The following is a 21,840-nucleotide window of genomic DNA, read 5'->3' as shown; positions in this document are numbered from 1 at the left end:
ATCCCTACACTTCAGCTTCCTGCACTCCAAGCCTCGGGATCTTCTTTTAATTCTCTCTGCCTCTGCCCTTCCTCTGCAAGGTGCCAAGTCTTTCTAGTTCTCCTTCACAACACAGTTCCCACCTGTTCCTCCTAGAGTCCCAGTGCCAAAGTCCCAGGTCACAGCTGGTCCTCCCCTAACTGGTCTCTGCCCACGTTGTACTGCCCAGGGAAGAGCTCTGGTGTGGCCAGTTCCTCACTCAAAAACCATCACTGGCTTCACATTGTCTTTAGAATAAGGCTAACCTCCCACGCGTGGCTGCACAGTCGTCCATAGCATGGCCCCAAGGCACATTCCTGGCTTTGTCTCCAGTTAAACCTTTTCTCCACCTCTATGTTCCATTATCCCTGTCCATGCATCCCTCCAGGCTTTTGCTCATCTGAACACTAGGTTCTAAGTAAATGCTTATAATAAAGGAGGCCTTGTCAGAGCTCAGTTATTGGCCAATGGTTCTGTTTTAGCCTCTTTTCTCTGAAAGCAGAGACTGAATAATTTATTTGGGAACAGGATTCCAAGGCGCAGGGGTGAGGGAAAAGGGCCGCATTACAAAGATGCATGATCCAGTTCACCCCTTATGACTAAGTGGTTGGTTGATCCTGTGGGATCTTCTAAAAAGTCTTATGAAATGTTCTAGAGAACCATCTGTCCTGGGGATGGAACAGTCCCATTCTCACAGTTTATGGGTTGCTCCAGTGCATGCTAATTCTCTCAGTTCTTTGTTGCTGGTGAGCAGAGCAGCTCCCAGAAGCATCCCGAGGCTTGGTCTTAGGGAAAACCTGGGAGAGAACAAATGGAACATGGCAAGGCACTGCCCCGTCACTCCTGGAAAGCTGGACACTGGAGCAGTTCCTGGAGAAGGAAGCAAGGCCAGAAGGAGGTGACTGGTGCACAAAAGATAATTCCACCTGCTGGCTTTGAGAACACAGGCTTTATCACTCCCGCTCTTCCAACCCCAGATTTCTTCTCCTGGCCTGGGACTGAGGAGCCTGAGGGAAGAGACAGCTCTGGGCCCCGTTTGGAAGAACGTATCTCATACATCAAGAGCCTGGCAGCTCCCGTCCTTGCTAGAAAGCACTTTTCAAGTGAGGTTCTACGGGATGTGGCGTCTCCAGTTGGGCCTCATAACCCAGAGAGGCTGATTTGTGGGCTCTTTTCCCTCTCTTCCCCCAGTGCTTATTTTCCTTCCCAATGTCCAAAAACTCATCTCTTCTTGTCATTTCTGTATTATCCCTTTATTCCAGCTACGGTGCCCATAGTTAGCTTTCTCCAAACTGAAGGCATGGTTTCTGAGACATTCCTTTTTTTTTTTTTTGTATTTTTTTTTTTATTGGTGTTCAATTTGCCAACATATAGAATAACACCCAGTGCTCATCCCACCAAGTGACCCCTCAGTGCCCGTCACCCAGTCACCCGGTCCCCCCGCCCACCTCTCCTTCCACCACCCCTTGTTCGTTTCCCAGAGTTAGGAGTCTCTCATGTGCTGTCTCCCTCCTCACTGATATTTCCCACTCAGCAATTGCACTGCTGGGGATTTACCCCAAAGATACAGATGCAGTGAAACGCCGGGACACCTGCACCCCGATGTTCATAGCAACAGTGTCCACAATAGCCAAACTGTGGAAGAAGCCTCGTGTCCATTGAGAGATGATGGATAAAGAAGCTGTGGCCTGTAAGTACAATGGAATATCACTCAGCCATTAGAAACGACAAATACTTGCTTCAACGTGGAAAGTTTCTGAGACATTCCAATACTGGTACCAATTCTAAACCATCTCATTTAAACCATCTGCGCATACTGAACATTTTGAACTTGTAGGGCCATGTTCGGACCTCAGAGTTGGTATAAAGATATTTTAAAGTAGAAACATCTGAGCTACAGAAGATGTAGAAAGAAATGTTATCTGAACTTCTCTCTTAACTGACTAAAGCAGAACTTTCCAAAAATATAGCTACCATTAATCTCCCTCTGAGTGATTTTCCAGCCCATTCAGCTGCCATGGAGACAGACCGCCTAATAGAACCTTCTATACTTTCCCAGCAAAGCCCTAAATCCCCCACCCCCTCAACTTCCATTCCTTTATTACGTTTGGTATATAAACCTTGATCTCCAGTTATTCAGTGAGTTCCTCAACACCGAGCACCTCCCCGGGCCTATGTCAATAAACTAGGTCTTAAATAAAATAAAATAAAATAAAATAAAATAAAATAAAATAAAATAAAATAAAATAAAATAAAATAAAATAAAATAAAATAAAATAAAATAAAAAATAAACTAGGTCTTTTCTCCTGTTCATCTCTCTGTTTTCAGTTAATTTGCCCGCCCTCAATCATTTGACCCAAGTTAGAGGAGAAAAAAAGGTTTTCCTTCCAACAAGCCCAGAACAGCTTAGCTGAGGCCTACGGTGCTAGGCTGCGTCTCAGTGGTCTAGCAGATTTACAACCTTGAATTTCAAGGACATTTGACCGAGTTGACTCTTTTATCAGACTCTTGGCAGGCGGCTGCTGCTTTGGGCTTTACTTGAAGATCCTTGTCCTAAGTCAGATTCATGCCTACAATAGGCACTGGTTTCATTGTGGGGGGAGGGGTTCTAAATACTCTGATGAAAGAGCCAGACCCAAAAGGCATTGAAGACAACTCCATCCTTCCAGTTATTCAAACTGAAAAGTTTATACTTTGGTTTTCTTTTTTTTAAAAGTAGGTTCCACACCCATCATAGGGCTTGAACTCACAACCCTGAGATCAAGACCTGAACTGAGATCAAGAATCAGACACTTAACCAACTGAGCCATCCAGGCACCCTGAGAAGTTCATACTTATTCTTGACTTCTTCTTCTTTGACATCCCACAGCAATCTGGCGGGAAATCATGTGGACCTTATTTTCAAAATATATCCAGAATCTGACCAGCTCCCACCATCTCCTCTGCTACCCCCACAGTCAGAGCCACCCTCAGCTCATTGTCGTTATTATTATTGTTTTTAAGGATTTTTAAAAATTTATTTGAGAGAGAGATAGAGAGCGCACAAATAGGGGGTGGGGCAGAAGGAGAGGGAAAAGCAGACTCCTCGCTAAACAGGGAGCCTGGTGTGGGACTCAATTCCAGGACCCTGGGATCAGGACCTGAGCCAAGGCAGGTGCTTGAAGGACTGAGCCACCCAGGTGCCCACCACCCTCATCTTCTGTCTGGACCTCAGGAAAAGCCTCCCATTTTTAGCACAGCTGCCAGAGGGATCCTCCTAAAGTTAGATCCCGTCGCTTCTCCGCTAAGAACTCCCCAGAGGTGGTTCCCACCTCGCTCAGAGCACCAGCCCCAAGGCTGGCAAGGCTCTTTATCATCTACCCCCCACGAGTGTGTCCCCCAACTCTGCCCCGTAGTGTGGCTCTAGTCACACAGGCCCTTTGGTGCTCCTTGAACATGCTCCTGCCTTAGGCCTCTGGACCTTTCTCTAGCAGTTCCCGCTGCTTGGAACGCTCTTCCCCCAGTACCCACCGGGCTAACTTCCTCACAAATCCCCACTGTCAGGTCTCGTCATGCTCTTTGACACAGCAAACTGCCCTTCTCTCCTGTCTTCCACCAAGTACCAGGTTTCTCTTGTCCTTTTCCCTTCTTTTCCCCACAGTATTGAGGAATACTATGTAATTCACTTATTTATTATGCTTATTGTTTGCCATCTCTCTTCACTAGGGTGTTAGTTCTTCGAAGTCAGGGATCTGTTTCACTCAGTGACATATTCCAAATGCCTGGAACCGTGGCTGGAATATAGTAGGTGCTCCATCTATGGTGGTGAGCTTCATGAAACCAGCCTCCAATGCTCGTTTAGGGTGAGATCTGAGTTTGGCTGGGAAAAAAAAAAAAAAGGTCCAGAAACTTTCTGGATTAGATTACTACGACCTAAGGGCCAACAGTCATGTGCTCAGGCTTGGAAATTCCCCCAGATGTAGAGGGAGATGGGTGGGACAGAACTCAGCAAACCTAGGGAAGCTCAGCCCAGTGGCTTCAGGTGGCTTCCCAGTTAGATCCCATCATAGGCAACTGGGCTGGAGCTGAGCTGTTGATCACTGAACTGATGAGAAGAAAAAGGAAAAGGTGAGGAGTCCGTGGTGGGCATGAGAAAGGCACCTGGAATACCTGAATCTGGATTACAGGGCTGTGGAATGAGGAAGTCCCCTCCCGGGCGGCAGAGGCAGCCAGTGGGAGGGAAGTGGCCCAAAGGAGCTGCAGGCTGTCTCGGCTTCTTTTCTTTCCTTTTTTTCCTTTGTTTCATTCTCGTGACTGATTTATTTTATAACTGGAAGTCTGTGCTCTTACCCCCTTCCCTTTACCCAGGCCCTCATCTACATTCCTCTGGCCACCACCTGTTTGTTCTCTCTATTGACTTAAGGTTCTGTTGGTTTCTGCCGGAGTCCCTTCCGTCTTCTCTGGGGGGCCCCACCCTGGATCTCACGCGGTGGCCTGCGCCCAGCAGAATCCAGGTCAGGGCTGTGGCCTGGGACCTCCCCAGGGGAAATCCCCCCTCGTGTCTGATGCAGTGAAGGATCGGGGCGGAATGGGGCGGTGGAAGGCTCAGCCCGGCAGGAGGCCCTAAGATCAGCTGTGTTTTGGAACTGGCCTCCCAGATCCCCGACTCTGTGCGGTGGACAGTGTCCCTAGGGCAGCCTCTCAGCCTGTTCTCGCAGAGGCTTCCCCCCACGTCTGGGACGACCCCCTCCTTCTTCCAGGCAGTAGAGGTCTTCATCCCAGCACAGGGGGAGGTTCTAGAAGACAGTCTCACACCCAATGCAGAACCTGTGTGGCCAGAGGACCTTGTTGACGGAAGCCCAGGGGGAGGCAGATACCTTTTCCAAAGTCACGCAGTTCCTGGGCCCCAGTTAAGGAAGGAACTGGAAACAGAACTTAGGTTTTCTGATTGCATTTTGCAGTTCCTTCCAGCGGCCACTCTACGGTGGTTTTCATCACAAAGCTGTGGCCCTGAAATCCCCACAGGGTACCTTGTCTGCCACTGCCTGTGGCCATAACAGCACAGTCCTTGGCCCCTGGAGGGGGTAAAATTCTTTTCTAGGGCCTTTGGAAGTAGATCCTGCAGCCTCAACCCCCTTCTTGTGGCCAAATCCCATAAGCTTCCCTAAATCTCAGCCTCGCACTCCCCTCTCCCAGGCTCTGGGGCTGTGGCCTCACACCCCCCTTCCCTCCTCCCCTGGTTGTGGTTGTGACACTGACAAGGACGCAGGATCACAGGAATCACTGGAAAGATGCTAGAGATCAGAGTCCTGCCCGCACTGTCTGCTGCGGACCTTGGGGGTCTGTCCCTTCTGTCGCTTGAGGATCAGGGTAGATGGCTGGGCTCTCACTTATTTGTTTGTTTTCAGCTGTTATCTATTCCTTTGCGGGGGAGGCAGGGCAGGGGGGAGCCAGCCTTCCGCAGACTCTGCAGAGTGGAGCCCAGCGGGGGCTCAGCCTCAGGACCCCGAGACCCCGAGGTCGTGACCCGGAGGCTGTCACTTAGGGAGCCTCGAGGCGTCCGTACTCCGTGACAACACGTGTAGGCTGTGCGGCAGCTTGGCTCCCCGCGTGACCCCCCAGGCGGCCCAGCCGGTCGGGGTTACACCCATTTTACGGATGGGGAAGTTGAGCCCAGGAAGGCTCTTTAACCGCCTAGGACCCAGAGCGAAGAAAGGCTAAGGTCAGAAAGGCCCGGGCCTGCTCCAAAAGCCCGAGTCCCTGCACTGGGGGGGGCCCGGGGGGGTGGAGGGGGGAGAATGGGACCCCCCAGCTTCCGTGCTCCCCCTGGCTGCGGGGGGCGAGGGGCTGAACCTCTCAGGTGCGAGGTCCAGGGAGGCGGGTCCCTGCGTCTCGGGAGGGCGGGGCGGGGGGAGGGAGGGGGCGCGGCCTGGGCGTGCCCACCTGTGGCCCGTGTCCCCGCGGCCCGGCTCACCGGCGCATCTGGAAGCGTCTGGAAGCCCGGCCGGAGCCGAGCCGCGCAGGAAGCAGGAAACCGGGCAGCGCGGGCGGCGCCGGCTCCGAGGATGCGCTTCCCCTGCGGCCTGGCGCTGCACCTGCTGCACCTGCTGCTCCCGCGCGGGCCGCCGGGGGCCCCCGGGGGCGCTGCAGGTGGGCGGCGGGGACCCTCCCCACGGGGGACCCTGGGGGTGGGGGGGCTGCAGGTGGGCGGCGGGGACCCTGCCCGCGGGGGACCCTGGGGGTGGGGGGGCTGCAGGTGGGCGGCGGGGACCCTCCCCACGGGGGACCCTGGGGGTGGGGGGGCTGCAGGTGGGCGGCGGGGACCCTCCCCACGGGGGACCCTGGGGGTGGGGGGGCTGCAGGTGGGCGGCGGGGACCCTCCCCACGGGGGACCCTGGGGGTGGGGGGGCTGCAGGTGGGCGGCGGGGACCCTCCCCACGGGGGACCCTGGGGGGTGGGGGGGCTGCAGGTGGGCGGCGGGGACCTTCCCCACGGGGGACCCTGGGGGGTGGGGGGGCTGCAGGTGGGCGGCGGGGACCCTGCCCGCGGGGGACCCTGGGGGGTGGGGGGGCTGCAGGTGGGCGGCGGGGACCCTCCCCACGGGGGACCCTGGGGGGTGGGGGGGCTACAGGTGGGCGGCGGGGACCCTCCCCACGGGGGACCCTGGGGGTGGGGGGGCTGCAGGTAGGCGGCGGGGACCCTGCCCGCGGGGGACCCTGGGGGGTGGGGGGGCTGCAGGTGGGCGGCGGGGACCCTCCCCGCGGGGGACCCTGGGGGGTGGGGGGGCTGCAGGTGGGCGGCGGGGACCTTCCCCACGGGGGACCCTGGGGGTGGGGGGGCTGCAGGTGGGCGGCGGGGACCCTGCCCGCGGGGGACCCTGGGGGGTGGGGGGGCTGCAGGTGGGCGGCGGGGACCCTGCCCGCGGGGGACCCTGGGGGGTGGGGGGGCTGCAGGTGGGCGGCGGGGACCCTGCCCGCGGGGGACCCTGGGGGGTGGGGGGGCTGCAGGTGGGCGGCGGGGACCCTCCCCGCGGGGGACCCTGGGAGGGTGGGGGGGCTCTCGGGGGGAGAGGGCGGGGGGGGCCCAGGCCGAGGCCCCGCACGGGTGGAGGCGCTGCGGACACAGCTGCTGAGGCCAAAGAAGGGGCCCCCAGGATGCTCACCCCGAGTTGACTTCCCGGCCCAGGCTGCCCCTGAGCCCGGGGCTGTGTGACTGTCACACTGGTCGCCGCTGGTGGGGGGAGGGGGGCGCCTGGGGAGAACCCACCTGGATGGTCACAGCCACCAGGCTGGTCACAGGCAGTGTCTTTTGTTTTTTTTTAAATAGACTATTGTAGAGCAGTTTGGGTCACAGTAAAATTGAGCAAAAAGTGGAGAGATTCTCGTATGACCTCTCTACTGCCCCCCAACATAGTCTCTCCTGCATTATCTTTTATTTTATTTTATTATTATTATTTTTTTTAAACTTATTCATGATAGATGTAGAGAGAGAGAGAGAGGGAGTAGCAGGCTCCATGCACCGGGAGCTGGAAGCGGGACTCGATCCCGGGTCTCCAGGATCGCGCCGGGGGCCAAAGGCAGGCGCTAAACTGCTGCGCCACCCAGGGATCCCCTTGCATTATCTTTTTAAAAAAAGACTATTTTTTTAGAGGATTTTTAGTTTCATGGCAAAATCAAGAGGAAGGTACAGAGATTTCCCACAGGCCCCTGCGCTCTTTCTAACCCTCAATCACCCCATGAGGGAGACACAAGTCTTACTCCTACCCACCCCCTGCCCCCAGAGCTGGTGGGACTGAGGCTTACCAGGATTTAAAAAGTTATCTTTAAAAAAGCCAAGATTTGGGGCGCCTGGGTGGCTCAGCGGTGGAGCATCTGCCTTCGGCCCAGGGTGTGACCCCGGGGTCCTGGGATCGAGTCCCACATCAGGTTCCCTGCACGGAGCCTGCTTCTCCCTCTGCCTCTCTCTCCATGTCTCTCATGAATGATTAAATAAAATCTTAAAAAAATAAAATTAAATTAAAAAGCCAAGATTTCAGTCCTTGCCTAGTCCTTGCCTAGGAGACAACGTGGTCTCCTGTAGGCACTCATGATCCGCTAGGCTTGTGCTGCACGTTTTACACTTGGATTGATTTACTCTTCACATCCCTGTGAAACAGGTGCCCTTAGCTCCATTTTACAGATGAGAAAGTGCAGGCTGGGAGCCAGGAGACCTGGCCAGGGTGACATGGTTGGAAAGCAGGAGAGCAGGGATTCAGACTCAGGCCCCAAAGAACACGCACCTTCCTCTCTGCCAGTGTGATTTGAGGAATAGACCAGGAGAGCTGCCACATTCTAGAGTCGTGCGGGCTGCGTGGGCTTTGCTGTGTCTGAGAAGACCCCTGCTGGGTAGGAGACTTGGGTGGGGGGGCTGTGAGACCCCAGGGTGGGGGGGTGAAGAGGTTAGGGGCTGGGAGGCATGAGGAGGTTTCACAGAAGGATGATATTGTGGGGTTCCCGGATAAAGAAGAAAATACTTCAGGGGAGGTGGGTGGTCAGACCCCAAGAATACCTCTGTTGGGGCCTTAGCTTGTGTGGGCTGACACAGAAAGGCTTTGATTCCACCGGGTGGGGATTGAGGAAGCTCAGAGAAATGGCTTGGGCTTTGAAGTGGGGAGAAGGAAGTATATTCCCGTAGAAGCACGATTCGTGAACAGCTGAGGAGGGTGAAGGCCGTGACTCACCTGATACGCATGTGGGGCCAGCCTGACCTTCTGAAGGTTGTGTGCTGTCAATGCCTCTTTGAGAGGACACGGCTGGGGAGGGGTGCTTAGTGGCCCCTTGCAGGCTTTGGAATATAAGACTTTCCCGTTCCCCTTCCCCTCAGGCCCTCACCACGGCAAGGCAGGTCTGGTAGGTAACCCTGGTTCACGAGGGCGGCCCGGAGGGGCCTGGCCGGTAGGACGCGGAGTCAGGATTTGAGCCAGTCATTGGACTCCAGAGCTAGTTGGCAACAGGCCTAGGGCCGGAGCCCAGTCTTTCGCTTCCTGGTCCAGTGCTCTTTCACTGCTCAGGGAGAGACATGGGAGGACAAACTGAGGACCTGGGGCCCTGACAGGTAGAGGTGACCACATGGTCTCGTACTTCCGTTGGGTCCTTGGGTACTTTGGGGCCAGTAGACCTCAGTAACGACCATCTCAAACCATTGGAACCCCAAAAGGAGGGTTTATATTTTGATTCTTTTCCTTCCAAGAGGAAGGTTCCTGGATAAAACCTGGGACATCCACTTACATTTGAATTTTTAAAAATATTTTATTTATTTATTCATGACAGAGAGAGACAGAGAGGCAGAGACTTAGGCAGGGGGAGAAGCAGGCTCCCGGTGTGGAGCCCGGTGTGGGACTCGATCCCAGGTCTCCAGGATCACGCCCTGGGCCGAAGGCAGGTGCCAAACCGCTGAGCCACCCAGGGATCCCTGAATTTTAAGTAACAGAGTTTTTTTCTGTAAGTGTGTCTCAAACGGTACATGAGAAATACACATACAGGGGCACCTGAGTGGGCAGCGAGTGCCACCCAGCCCAGCACTCATACAACCTCCAAGGGTCTGTCGAGTGGACAGGGCTGCGTCCCTCGGCTCCGTTACCCGTGGCACGTGGCTGGGCCCTGTTCCTGCGGCCCTGGGGTCGGGCGAGCAGCGCTGGGAAGCTTGGCCCTTCCCCCAGACTCACCTGCTCCCACCTGCTCGGTCTGGGTAGCTGCCTCTCCCCTACTCCTCCCAGCTACCTCTAAGTACAAAACCACAGATGTTTCCTGTATTTGAAGGGTTTTTACTTCCGTGGGGAAACACCTGCTGGATGAGAGAAGTTTCGATGGGCAGGTGACAGGGATTTCTTCCGAAAATTCTGAGAGTCCTGGTCCCTGCTCTGTAGTTCTCGGCTCACTTAGACTCCTGGCTTCTTTGCCCCCCATCAAGGCTGCGTCCTGGCCCCAAGCCTTCCCTCTGATGGCTTCAGACCAATAATCAACTCGATTCTGAGGCCTGCTTGTCTCAACAGGGTCATCAGAGGACATCAGTCAGGGGATCCTAGTTCCATGGTTGACCCATGGGGCCGGTCTTCTGATACACCTCCTCCTTCCTTGTATGTGTAGATGAAAAATGAAATAGAAGCAACTTCCCCTCCCCACCCTCCTCCCAGGGCGCCCAGGGCATAAGCACAAGAGCTTGTGCGAAGTCAGCCCACTGGGACTCGTGGCTTACAAAGCTGGTCTTACCCAACACAGGCCCCAGCACCAGCAGACCAGGTCCTGTGGTGACAGCAAACCACGTAGAAGAGCCTGCCATGACTCCAGGGGTCAGGACAAATTCAGAAGGAGCCTTCCAGACCGCTGACCTTCTTGAGACCTCTGTGCCAAGCCACATGCCTTTGGAAACTCAAACCCTGAGCCCCCAGACGTTTGATTGGACCTTAATCCTGGCCAACACCAATTCAGAAGCAGAGACCAGGGACACCAAAACCACTTTTCCTGCAATGGAAGGCAGGGCCTTCACCAAAATGACACCTTCCAAGTTCACGGTGGTGATCACCACTCCTATGGAGGCATCGGCCACCAGTGGCAACCCCGTGGGAACTGGGATGACCACAGTTGAGACTGTTACAGGCAGTGATCTTGCAAAATCTGTCTTCGATGCCCTTTGTACTGATGACAGTTCGGAAGAGGCAAAGAGGATCACAATTGACGTCTTGACATTGGCTCACACTTCTGTGGAAGCTGAAGGCCTGGCCTTAAAGAGCAGCGCCTTCTCCGACAGCTCAGTTCTGGCCATCACCGCCCCACGGGCCCTCGCACCTGACAAGAGCACTCCGGCTAAGGGTTTGTTTGCCTACAGCATCACTGACATTGAGGTTGCCAACTGCAGCATTCTAGAAATAGAAACAACTGCCACCACCCTTGGGACCTTGGACATGGATCTCAACCCCACAGGGGGAGAGGTCCTATCTCCCCCTGTGGTGTCAGCTTTGCTCAATTCCACTGAAGCAGAATCACACGTCACCGAGACCACACCATCCGCGGAGACCTTGTCAGCAGCCAGTGCCACAGAGGCAGCCACACCTGATACCACAGTTGAGACCCCACTAACTGCCAATAGCCCTACAGAAGGAGAAGCAACAGCAGCTACGACCACCACCCCCAGCACAACTTTGGTCTCAGTCAGCATGAACCCCTTGGAAGAAGCTTCAGTCCTCTCTATTGAGACGACAAGCCACACCAAGGTCTTGGGAGCGGTGACAGTCTCCACAGAGGCTGGGTTAACAGTGGGGAAAGCGACTTCACCTGCTGGGCTCTCAACTATGGCCCACAGCTACAGCCACATCGCCACTAGCAAGAGCACCACCCCCTCACAGCCTTCTACCGCGGATGGCACAACCAATGAGTCTGTCCCCATCACCAGGAGCCCCGCTCCTTCTGTCCAGCTGACCAGGGCCAACAGCAGCCAAGAGGCAAACATCACCTTATTTAGGACCACAGCCTTAGCAAAGACCTTGAAGACAGCCAGCGTGGCTGGAGGGAAGACCCCAACAGCTATGCCCACCGCGGTTCAGACAAGGTGGACCACAGAAGCCACTGCGGGTAAGTGGCTCCCTCGGGTGTGAGCTTGGGGATTCAGGGTTTGGACTTGCCAGGATGTCTACGTGCTCAGGGGGTGGGGAGGGAGGAAGGATCTGGGGCCTATTCTGAGCCCCATCTCTGATGCCCCCCTTTTCATGATCTTCTAGTGATGCTTCCCAAAATCAGAAACAAGGACAGTTAGGGAGGTGTATGGAAACACTGTGGGGCTGGAAGTCTGGAGAAATGTTTGAGATCCTGGTTTTTGCCCTTAACAACCTAGTGACCTATGACATCAACCGTTGAGTAACCACAATGTGCCGAGTGGTGAGGCCCCAACTTTTATTTTTATTTTATTTTTATTTTTATTTTTATTTATTCAATGGGGTGAAGGATTGGGGGTTTAAAGCTACGTGTCTGAGACAACAGGTACTTCTCAGGGAAGAAGCCCCTTGTCAGAGGCTGCGTGTCAGCCCAGCTCCTGGCCAGCCTGGAACCTCCACCTCCACCTCCACCTCCACTTCTGACACTGTCCTTGGGCCTCGTCCCTGTGGTATTATCCTCAGCTGGCCCTGGTCTGTGGAGACGTGAAATAAAAATATCCATGACAGCCGCCTTACCGAACATCACTCATGTGCCAGGGAGAAGTGAGAGAGAAACCCTCAGGACCGGCTGCGCGTGCTCGCTGACGTCAGGCAGTAACATGCGAGCTTCGCAGGGGTTACCCCTTCTAATTAAACCTTCAAAACCACCTAAGGAGGCGGATAATATTTTTAAATAATTTTTTAATTGTTCATTTGAGAGAGAGGGAGAGGGAGGGCACAAGCAGGGCGAGAGGCAGAGAGACAGGGAGAAGCAGACTCTCCGCTGACCTGGGAGCCCGACGTGGGGCTCGATCCCAGAACCTAGAGCTCATGGCCTGAGCCGAAGGCAGAGGCTTAAGCGTCTGAGCCACCCGGGTGCCACTGAGGTGGGCATTGTTACCCCACTGACAGGTGAGGAAACAGATTTAAAGATGCTAAAAATATAGCAGTGGGACTCCAAATGGAAGCAAGTTTGATTCCAACTCGTAGTCTCCTATCGTGCTTTTATTGTTAAAAGCTCAACTTATTAATATATTTTTCCTTTATTATTATTTTTTTTAATTTTTTTATTTATTTATGATAGGCACACAGTGAGAGAGACAGGCAGAGCACAGGCAGAGGAAGAAGCAGGCTCCATGCACCGGGAGCCTGACGTGGGGTTCGATCCCGGGTCTCCAGGATCGCGCCCTGGGCCAAAGGCAGGCGCTAAACCACTGCGCCACCCAGGGATCCCTATATTTTTCCTTTAAAACACTTTTCTTTATTATTTGTTGGTTAGATGATACATTGACATGATTTAAAATTCAATAGGTACAAAAGGAATCAGCATAAAATGCCTTTCTTCCACTGCTGTTCCCCAACTGCTCAGCTGCCTTCTTCTTATTTTTTTTTTAAGATTTTATTTATTAATGAGAGACACAGAGAGAGGCAGAGACCCAGGCAGAGGGAGAAGCAGGCCCCATGCAGGGAGCCCGACGCGGGACTCGATCCCGAGACCCCGGGGTCACGCCCTGGGCCGCAGGCAGCCGTCAGCCGCTGAGCCCCCGGGGACCCCAGAGAGATTCACGCTGACACGGATACAATATCCGTTCTGGCATCTCTATGAATATTGAAGCACAATTCCAGGATCAGTTCCCAGAGCATTCCGCTAGGCAGAAATGCCTGCAGGTGGCAGGTGGAGGCAAGGAGGCTGGGCCTCCATGGAAGGCAGAGCTTGCCTCTGGGGGCTGGATTGAGACCTCCGCCAACTTCGGGCTGGACGCACTGGCTGAGGCATTCCGCCCCCCCGCCCCCTCCCCGGGAGCCGGCCTCTCCCTATCTGGGCCCTTCCCCGACAGCACACCCGGGACCTCCAGGCCTTGAGAACATTCTAGATCTCCGTTTCTCCTTCCTCACACTTCTCCTCACATTACGTATCCAGATATGGACGGGACCTTTAGCCATCCTTACCCTCACTCTTGTTGGGAGAGCACTACAAGGACCCCCGTTATTGAGGAGAGGGAGTCCTCCTTTCTCTCTGCCGTGAGTAATGTAAGATCCCATGTTAGCACCGACACGTTTACACCTGAGAGCGGGCACATAGGTCAGAGGTGGGGACCAAGGCCGGGCAGCAAGGTCGCGTCACGATTCCTGAACGGACTGACCCACGTTCTCATCTCCTGCTTTCCTAAACCCGCAGATGGGGATGGAGGCTTTTTCCTCCTGCGGCTGAGTGTGGCCTCCCCAGAAGACCTCACTGACCCCAGAGTGGCAGAGAGGCTGGTGCAGCAGGTAAGGGAGCACTCTCGGGGCCAGGAAAGAGGAAGCGAGTATTAGGAACTAAATCTCTGCTTGGCTTGGCTTCTGCCTATTTTTCCTGAGTTGGGAATTCCCCTTCTGTGCTACGTAAAAAGATTCTTTCCCTCGCCCCCAATTTCCTCAGGCCATAGGAAGTTCGGGCCTTCTATCCCTTGGGAGAAGATCAATGATATTAACGGGCAGATAGGCAGGACTTTGGTTATAAGGAGCAGACACCCAACTCATCGTAGCTTATACAGAAAAGGGAAGGTAGTGGCTGAGACACCTAGAAGTGACTGTTCAAGCTTCAGTTCTGGCTGGATCCAGCAGCTCAGATGCGCTCATCCGGGTTTTCTCTTTCTTTACCTCTCTTAGCTCTTCGTTGTTCAGAATCTCTCTCCATATGTAAGGAAAGTTGGCTGTGACAGCCCGAGTCATAGGCACCTCCCTCTCCCAAGATCTGCATATTATACTAGGGAAAGACTGATCTTACTGGTCTGCAAGGGCCACCATGACTGACAGCTCAAAATGAACCACGTGGAATGAGAAGGACAGGCCTCAGAGGCGCTGGGGATGCCAGGCAGAAAATACCCATGGATGCATGTTCTAGATGAGGACCAAGATTGGGACATATTTGTATAAGTTGGGAAAATTCCCCTAAGACCCAGATCACAGGACAAAGGTCCCAGGGTCCGAAATCCAGGGGCAGAGCTTTTGGGAATGGTGTGAGTCAGTGGGGGGTCAGACTAGCGCAGCTCAGCCTAACTCTGTGGCCACATCTTGCTGCCAGGGGATGAGAAGGGGGAATAACCGGGCCCTTGAAGTTCTCTTAGTGGAAAGGGGCCCGTCGGGACTCCCATAGTAAGAAGCGCCCTGAACGCCGCATGGCGGCTTTGAAAGTGGACAGCAGAGACATGACCAATGCCTACCGCGCACGATAATCAAAATGGGAAGTGTGAACCCTCGCCAAGGAGGGAGGCCAGAGGGGCACCCGGGGGTCTCAGTCACTTAAGTGTCCGACTCTTGGTTCCAGCTTAGGTCATAATCTCAGCGTTGTGAGATCACACCCCGTGTTGGTCTCTGTGCTCAGCACACGGTCGGTGTGAGCTTCTCTCCCTCTCCCTCTGCCTCTCCATCTCCTTCTCTCTAAAATAAATAAATACATCTTAAAAAAAAAAAGGAAGCCAGAATGGTGCCAGATGCGAGCCCCCTAAACTGGAAACCATTTCAGGAGTCAGAAAGGGGCCAGGGAGGAGGAAGCAGGTCAGAAGCTGAAGTGCAAGCACCATGCGGGTGCTGGGTGTGAGTTCTCGTTGGGAGTAGGACACAGACCCAGGGCTCGGGGCTCTGGAGCCATATGGATCTGGGGGTGAATTCCACTTCCTGACTCTGTGAACTTGGGTAGGTTGTTCCATGTTATTTTCTTCCTCTATAAAACGAAGGTACAGCACCTGCTTCCTAAGGTTACAGTGAGGTTGGATGACATAATGTGCGCGAAGCACAGTCCGGGCCCAGGCTGGGGCGCGGAGACTGCTGCTGGCCTCCCTGTGCGTTTGCTCCCACTGTCTCGTCCTGTCCTCGGCCTGTGGGGAGCTCACGGGCCACATTCGGGCTGGAAGTACCTTCTGCTCCTTTTGCCCTCCAGCTCTGCCGTGAACTGCATGCCCACCTGCCTCCCGCCCGGGTCTCTCTGCTGCATGTCACGAGGGGCTGAGGCACATCAGCTGCAGCCAGGAGTGGCTGTGGGCCCAAAGGGGCAGCGCTGCCGGCGGCCTGGGACCCCCCCTTCCCGACTGGAGCTACGCTACAGGCTGCATGTACCTGGAAGCTTCCCCGAAGGTCAGCTGCCTAAGGCCTTGCCCCAGACACTGCAGCGGGACCCTGGCCCACATATGCCAGGTGTGTGTGTCGGGTGGGGGGGCTTCCCTTGTTCCAAAGATGCCCTTGGACTCCCTCTGGCACATGTGTCATGTTGCAGTAAAGAGTGATCTGATCACCTGTCACCCTCGTTGTGCTTCTCTCGGACATTAGAATTCTGCACGGTGTGGCCCAGAGGTTATCTGTTTGAGCCATATAGGTTGTTTGGTTAAGGTTTTTTTACGTTTTTATGATACAGGGATTTTGTGCATCCTCCCTACAACCGCCCTCCTCATTCTCCCCTGGTTCTTGGTTTGGACCTTGATTACGGCACTTACGGAGGCTGGCCCTGGAGTCTGTTGAACTTTGAGCTCCTTCAGAGCAGGGACGATATTTTCTCAGTATCCCTTGAACCTAGCAGAGCGCCTGGCCTGTGGTAGGATCACAGAGAATGCCTGTTGGATTGACTTGAATTTCAAGTTCTGGACATAAGCAGATCACAAGAAAGTCTGCAGTACTCAATTATTCCTCTCCTCTAGCTCGTAAGTCGAGTTATTATTATTATTATTATTATTATTATTATTATATTTTAAAATTAAATGTGGTTATGGGGCTCCTGGGTGGCTCAGTCGGTTAGTGTCTGACTCTTGATTTCAGCTCAGTGATGATTTCAGTGTTGTGAGATCGAGCCCCACTTCAGGCTCTGTGCTGGGCGTGGAGCCTGCTTAAGATTCGCTCTCTCTCGCTCTCTCTCTCTTTCTCCCTCTGCCCCTACCCCACCCCTAAAAAGAAAAAATTAAATGTGGCTAATCTTTTTTCTGTTGTAAGAAACCTTGCTTGTGAGTTCACGATTTTGAAAAAATCAAAAGGACCGAGAAAAAAAAAGGCAGAAAGAGAAGTGGGAGAGAAAGAAAAACATCTGTAAGCCCCACTTCCTATACACAGCTACCGTCCGTGTAGACATTCAACCTTCCTGCCCGGTCGGAGACTCCTACATTCGGTACGTCCAAAGCCAGAGTCTTAATCTGGATCCCAAGCCGGCTCTGCCTGTGTCCGCTCCCTCCTGGCAGCCACGTCCTTCAGTTGCTCAAGCCAAAGTTCTCAAAACCAGTCTTCATCCCCCTAGTTCCCTCACTCTTTACACCCAGCTCGCCAGAGGATTCCACTGGCTCTCCTGTTGTCAAATTCTCCAGAGTCCGGCCTTTCTCAGCCTCTCCACTGCCCCCCCTCCAGGCCCAGCTGCCACCGTCCCTCTCCTGGATTCCTGATACCCTCGCGGCTCTCTCTTTCCACCTTTGCCCCCACGCCCGGTGTCGTCCCAGGCTCCGCTCGGCGGCGGAAGCCCTGTGCCCCCTGCACACCCTCCCAGCCCTCTGCCCCCTGCACCTCCCCAGCCCTGTGCCCCCTGCACACCCTCCCAGCCCTCTGCCCCCTGCACCTCCCAAGCCCTCTGCCCCCTGCGCACCCCCAGCCCTGTGCCCCCTGTGTGCCCCCAGCCCTGCCCCCTGCGCACCCCCCAGCCCTGTGCCCCCTGCACACACCCCAGCCCTGTGCCCCCGTGCACCCCCCCCCCAGCCCCCTGAACTTGCTCACTTCACTGCAGCGACGCTGACCCCTTGGCGCCCGGGAACCCATCAGGCCTCGCATGCACTGCTCAGTTTGCTCAGAGGCCTTCTCCTGCAGATACCGACCTGACCAACAGCTCCACCTCCTTCCCCCTCTCGGTGGGGCCACCCGACCACCTCCTCTGCTTTGATTTTCTTCTTAATGCTGATTCCAACCTAACATAATACATATTTTATGTATTTGTCTTATTATCCGTCTCCCTCAACTGGAATGTGAGCGTTCGCTCACTCCGGCTCCCTAGCGTCCCGCACAGTGCCTGCCGCATGAAAGGTGCTCGGTAAATATTAGTTAAATGAGTGGAGGAAACCAGACAACTTCGACTATTGCTGTGCATAAGGGCAGTACGTGTATTCAGCTGATCCCCTCCCCCTTGCAGGGTGAGGCAGGGTGAGGTTTATAAAGTAGGTTGGACAAAAATAATTCAATCATCCTTCCCAGCATTTTTGCCAGGCCCTGCAACAGAAGAGAGGCATGGTGTGTGCCATGGGGGGTTATTCGCTGATGTCTCTTCCCCACAGGGGCTAAACTTTGTAGGGGAGGGTGGACATATACAGAAAAAACAAACCAAAAGAACTTATTTACACCATATATGGCAAAACCAGAATCTCCTTAATATACAAAGAGTTCTTACAAAGCAATAAAAAGGGAAATATGCCAGAGGAAAGTAGGACTATAAATGTTTTCCAAAAGCAGGAATATATCTTCCTTTTTGGGTAAGAGCTGTGTTCAGATGAACCCCACACCACAGATTTGAGAAATAAAAGATGTGCAAGGCAAAAAAACAAAACAAAACAAAACAAAACACAAAAGCAGGAATATAAATGTTTTCCATGAAAAAGAAACCAGTAGGAAAAAAAAAAAAAGGCAGAAAGAGAAGTGGAAGAGAAAGAAAAACATCTGTAAGCCCCAAAGTAAATTGATACAGTGAGGTATTCTAACTATGTGCCAATAGGTAAGGACTTATAAAAATTATAATTTCCATGATGAGGGTGTGGAGGGAAAGGATAGTCTTAAACACTGTTGGTGTGAATGAAATCGGCACAGCCTTTTGGGAGGACCATTTGACTATCTAAAGACTTAAAAATGTGCATCCCTTTAACTGAGCAATTTCATTCCAAAGGGTTTATCTTAAAGAAATAATTAGGAATCTGTGCAAAGACCAATAAATCAATGTATTCATTACAGAACTGTTTATAACAGCTAATAAAGGAAAAAAGACAAAACAAAATGTCTCAGTGTAGTCATTTGATTAATAATAGTGGGGTGTGTGTGTGTATGTGTGTGTGTGTGTGTGTGTGTGTGTGTTCCCAAGTACCTTTCACACTGTCTTTAAGGGCTCCCTTTCCAAAAGCTAGTCCTGTTCCTACCAAAGGAACAAAACTCCCAGCCTTGTATATCAGGGTCCTCGTGATCAGGGTTCCCAGCTCTGTGTCTCGTAGACCCGCCTGCTATGTCTTATGTTACTTCCACAGGAAACTTCTCACTACTTCCCTGTCATACCTGCTTTGATCCAGAGAGTTTGTACATCATGACTCTTGCCCCCAGGATGCTCTCCCGCTCTCTGGTCCCTCCATCTGGAAAACTTCTGTTCATGCTTAGAGGCCCAGTTCATTCGGTGCCTCCTTGTGGTGGCTTTCCTCAAATTCCCTGAGGAGGGTCTAGTTTCATCGTCCCTTTATGTTTCTGTTATGACACTTAACATACTACATCCTGCTTCATTCGCTTATGAGTTGGTTAAGTCATCTGTGCTTCAGGACAGGTGCCATGCGGTACTCCTCCCTGTAGCCACAGAACCTAGCGCAGAGCTCTGTACCTGGAGGATACTCAGCTGTTCGCTGCATAACTGAGAGGATGGGCCACGTGAGCAGGTGACCATGAAATATGGGCACTGGGCTCTGAAAGGTGAGAAAATCGTATTTAATATTGAAATCTAACAAAATATTAATTTAACGATATCATTAAGCTACACTATAGTTAGGCATGAATGGATTGACATAAATCCCATTTTTTCAGATTTATTTATTTTTTTATTTTTATTTTTTTTAAGATTTTATTTATTTATTCATAGAGACACAGCTAGAGAGAGAGAGGCAGAGACACAGGCAGAAGGAGAAGCAGGCTCCATGCAGGGAGCCTGACATGGGACTCGAACCCGGAGCCCCAGGATCAAACCCCGGGCTGCAGGTGGCGCTAAACTGCTGCGCCACTGGGGCTGCCCCAAGATTTATTTATTTATCCGAGAGAGAGAGAGAGAGAGAGAGAGAGAGAGAGAGAGAGAGACACAGGAGGAGGGAGAAGCAGGCTCCCTGCGGGGAGCCTGACGTGGGACTCGATCCCGGGACTCCAGGATTGCGCCCTGGGCCAAAAGCAGGCGCCAAACCACTGAGCCACCCAGGGATCCCCATAAATCCTATTCTTAAGTAGTTTTTCTTTTCCTGCTTTGCATTTATTTGAATCGAGGATACCTGATAAAGTGGATAATTTATTTTAATTACATGCATATAAGGGCATATATGTACATGCAATGCTTCCAATAACATGATTACTGTTATTGGAAGCCAAAAATTTTGTAAAATATAGGCTATGCCAATTAGAAGCATTTGGGAACTAAAGTGTATAATTATGTGTGTGTGTGTGTGTGTGTGTGAGAGAGAGAGAGAGAGAGAGAGAGAATTACTGGAGATGACCAGAATTAGCAGAACTAATGCAAGAACAGCAGCAAGAACCCGAAGGCCTGGGGAAAATTCTCCAGTTATTTAAGACTTAAAGGTGTGTGTGTATGAGGTGAAATGGCACATATTTCATGAAAATGGAGCGGGGTGTGGACTTAAACAAGATAGCCTGGCTAAAGTCACCTGTGACAGCACAAACACACAGGCAAAAACACAAGGCCGTGACGAAGACAACGTGAGGTGGGACTATTGTGACAAGAGACTTCAGCTGAAGCTCCCGCCACAGCCAGTCCTTTGTTCAACCTCTGTAAGGGGCGGGGGGGGGAGCGGCCACCAGTGAGTGGAAAGCACTGAATGGCAACTGATCCCACGGGTGTACCCCAAATTCAAATGAGTGGGCGTCATTTTTTGGCATCAATAAATGTTTACATTGGTCTACGCTGCCAGTTATCCATTGTTTGCTATCTTGGTCTTTAAAAGCTGCTCATCTTAAGCTCATGGGGATTTTCTGGAAGGTTCCTTGGAGAACAGGGAAGGATAAGCATGTCTCCAGACAGCTCCCTTTAAGGGTGCCCCGGGCCCACTGAGGGTGTTTCAACTGCCTGCACCAACTGGGAATGGGGTGGAGGCTTCTCCCCCTCTGCCAGGCTAACACGGGCCTGGAACCCTGAAGAAGGGTCCATCAGTTCTTCATTCTAGGTGCATAAGCAGCAGAATCCACATCACACAGATTCGGCGGGTGGGCTGATCTGACTGCACCACTCACCAAGAGGCCTTTCCTTCCCACACAGACACCTCCTTACTTTTTCTTCTTCTTCTTCCCTTTTTCTTTTAAAAATGTATTTATTTAAGAGAGAGAGTGAGCCAGTAGGGGTAAGGGAAGAGAGAGAGGAGAGGAAGAGAAGCAGACTCTCCGCTGAGCGGGAGCCCCATGAGGGGCTTGATCCCATGACCTGACCCAAAATCAGGAGCTGGATGCTTAGCCTGCTGAGCCGCCCAGGGCACCTCCTTCCTTTTTCATGACACCCTCTCTGCACACTCAGTGCCTCAGCCATTCTGACCAGGTTGCCAGGCAAAATATAAAACCAGTTAAATGAGAATTTCATACAAATAATGAATGCTTTTTTTTTTTTTTAAGATTTTTTATTCACTTATTTGAGAGAGAAAGAGAGCAAGCAAGCACAAGCAGAGGGAGGGGCAGAGGGAGAGAGAGAAGCAGGCTCCTCGCTGAACAGGGAGCCCAGGGTGGGTCTCGATCCCAGCACCCTGGCATCATGACCTGAGCCAAAGCCAGATGTTTAACCAACTGAACCACCCAGGTGCCCCACTGTAGGTTTTGTTGTTTGTTTTTTTTTTCAATCAGGCTGAAGAAGTTTCCCTCTGTTCTTAGCTGGCCAAGAGTTTTAGTGTTTGAATTTGTCTAATGTTTTTTTTCTGCAACTATTGGTATAATCATATGATTTTTCTTCTTTATTCTGTTGATGTGATAGATTGCACTAATTGATTTTCGATTGTTGAATCAGCCTTGCAACCTGGACTAAATGCCACTTGGTCATGGCATGTAATTCTTTTTATTCACTGTTGGATTTTATTTGCTAATGTTTTGTTGAAGATTTTTGCATCTATGTTCATGAGAGATATTCCTGTAGGGTTTTCTTATGGGTTTTTTTTTTTTTTCTGGTTTTGGTATAGGGTAACGCTGGCCTCATAGACTGAGTTAGGAGGTATTCCCTCTGCTTCAATCT

At 52.6% G+C, this 21,840-nt stretch overlaps 1 protein-coding gene across 2 annotated transcripts; it reads left to right on the top strand.

Moving 5' to 3' along the window:
• Positions 1 to 4,002: 4,002 nt before the first annotated feature.
• On the top strand, positions 4,003 to 15,943 carry MUC20 (mucin 20, cell surface associated). 2 transcript variants are annotated; one of them, XM_077883733.1, is made up of 4 exons: positions 4,003 to 4,126; positions 10,255 to 11,604; positions 13,843 to 13,934; positions 15,586 to 15,943. In XM_077883733.1, exons 2-4 carry the CDS (start codon positions 10,314 to 10,316, stop codon positions 15,652 to 15,654), a joined length of 1,452 nt encoding a protein of 483 aa, XP_077739859.1. In that variant the 5' UTR covers positions 4,003 to 4,126; positions 10,255 to 10,313; the 3' UTR covers positions 15,655 to 15,943. The 2 variants fall into 2 exon arrangements, with proteins under 2 accessions (XP_077739859.1, XP_077739858.1); XM_077883732.1 differs by lacking the exon at positions 4,003 to 4,126 and adding an exon at positions 5,988 to 6,148.
• Positions 15,944 to 21,840: the final 5,897 nt, after the last annotated feature.

This window comes from Canis aureus, chromosome 35, assembly GCF_053574225.1.
Source record: "Canis aureus isolate CA01 chromosome 35, VMU_Caureus_v.1.0, whole genome shotgun sequence".
In the NCBI taxonomy this organism is placed as follows: Eukaryota; Metazoa; Chordata; class Mammalia; order Carnivora; family Canidae; genus Canis; species Canis aureus.
Note: the sequence above shows the minus strand (reverse complement) of the source record. Positions and strands in the feature narration are given on the sequence as shown.

Bases quoted from the DNA above. Each gene is read 5' to 3' on its own strand.
- MUC20 (XM_077883732.1), top strand. From the start codon at position 6,064: ATGCGCTTCCCCTGCGGCCTGGCGCTGCACCTGCTGCACCTGCTGCTC. The intron at 11,605-13,842 runs GTAAGTGGCTCC...CTAAACCCGCAG, and splicing joins GACCACAGAAGCCACTGCGG to ATGGGGATGGAGGCTTTTTC. The intron at 13,935-15,585 runs GTAAGGGAGCAC...TTTGCCCTCCAG, and splicing joins CAGAGAGGCTGGTGCAGCAG to CTCTGCCGTGAACTGCATGC.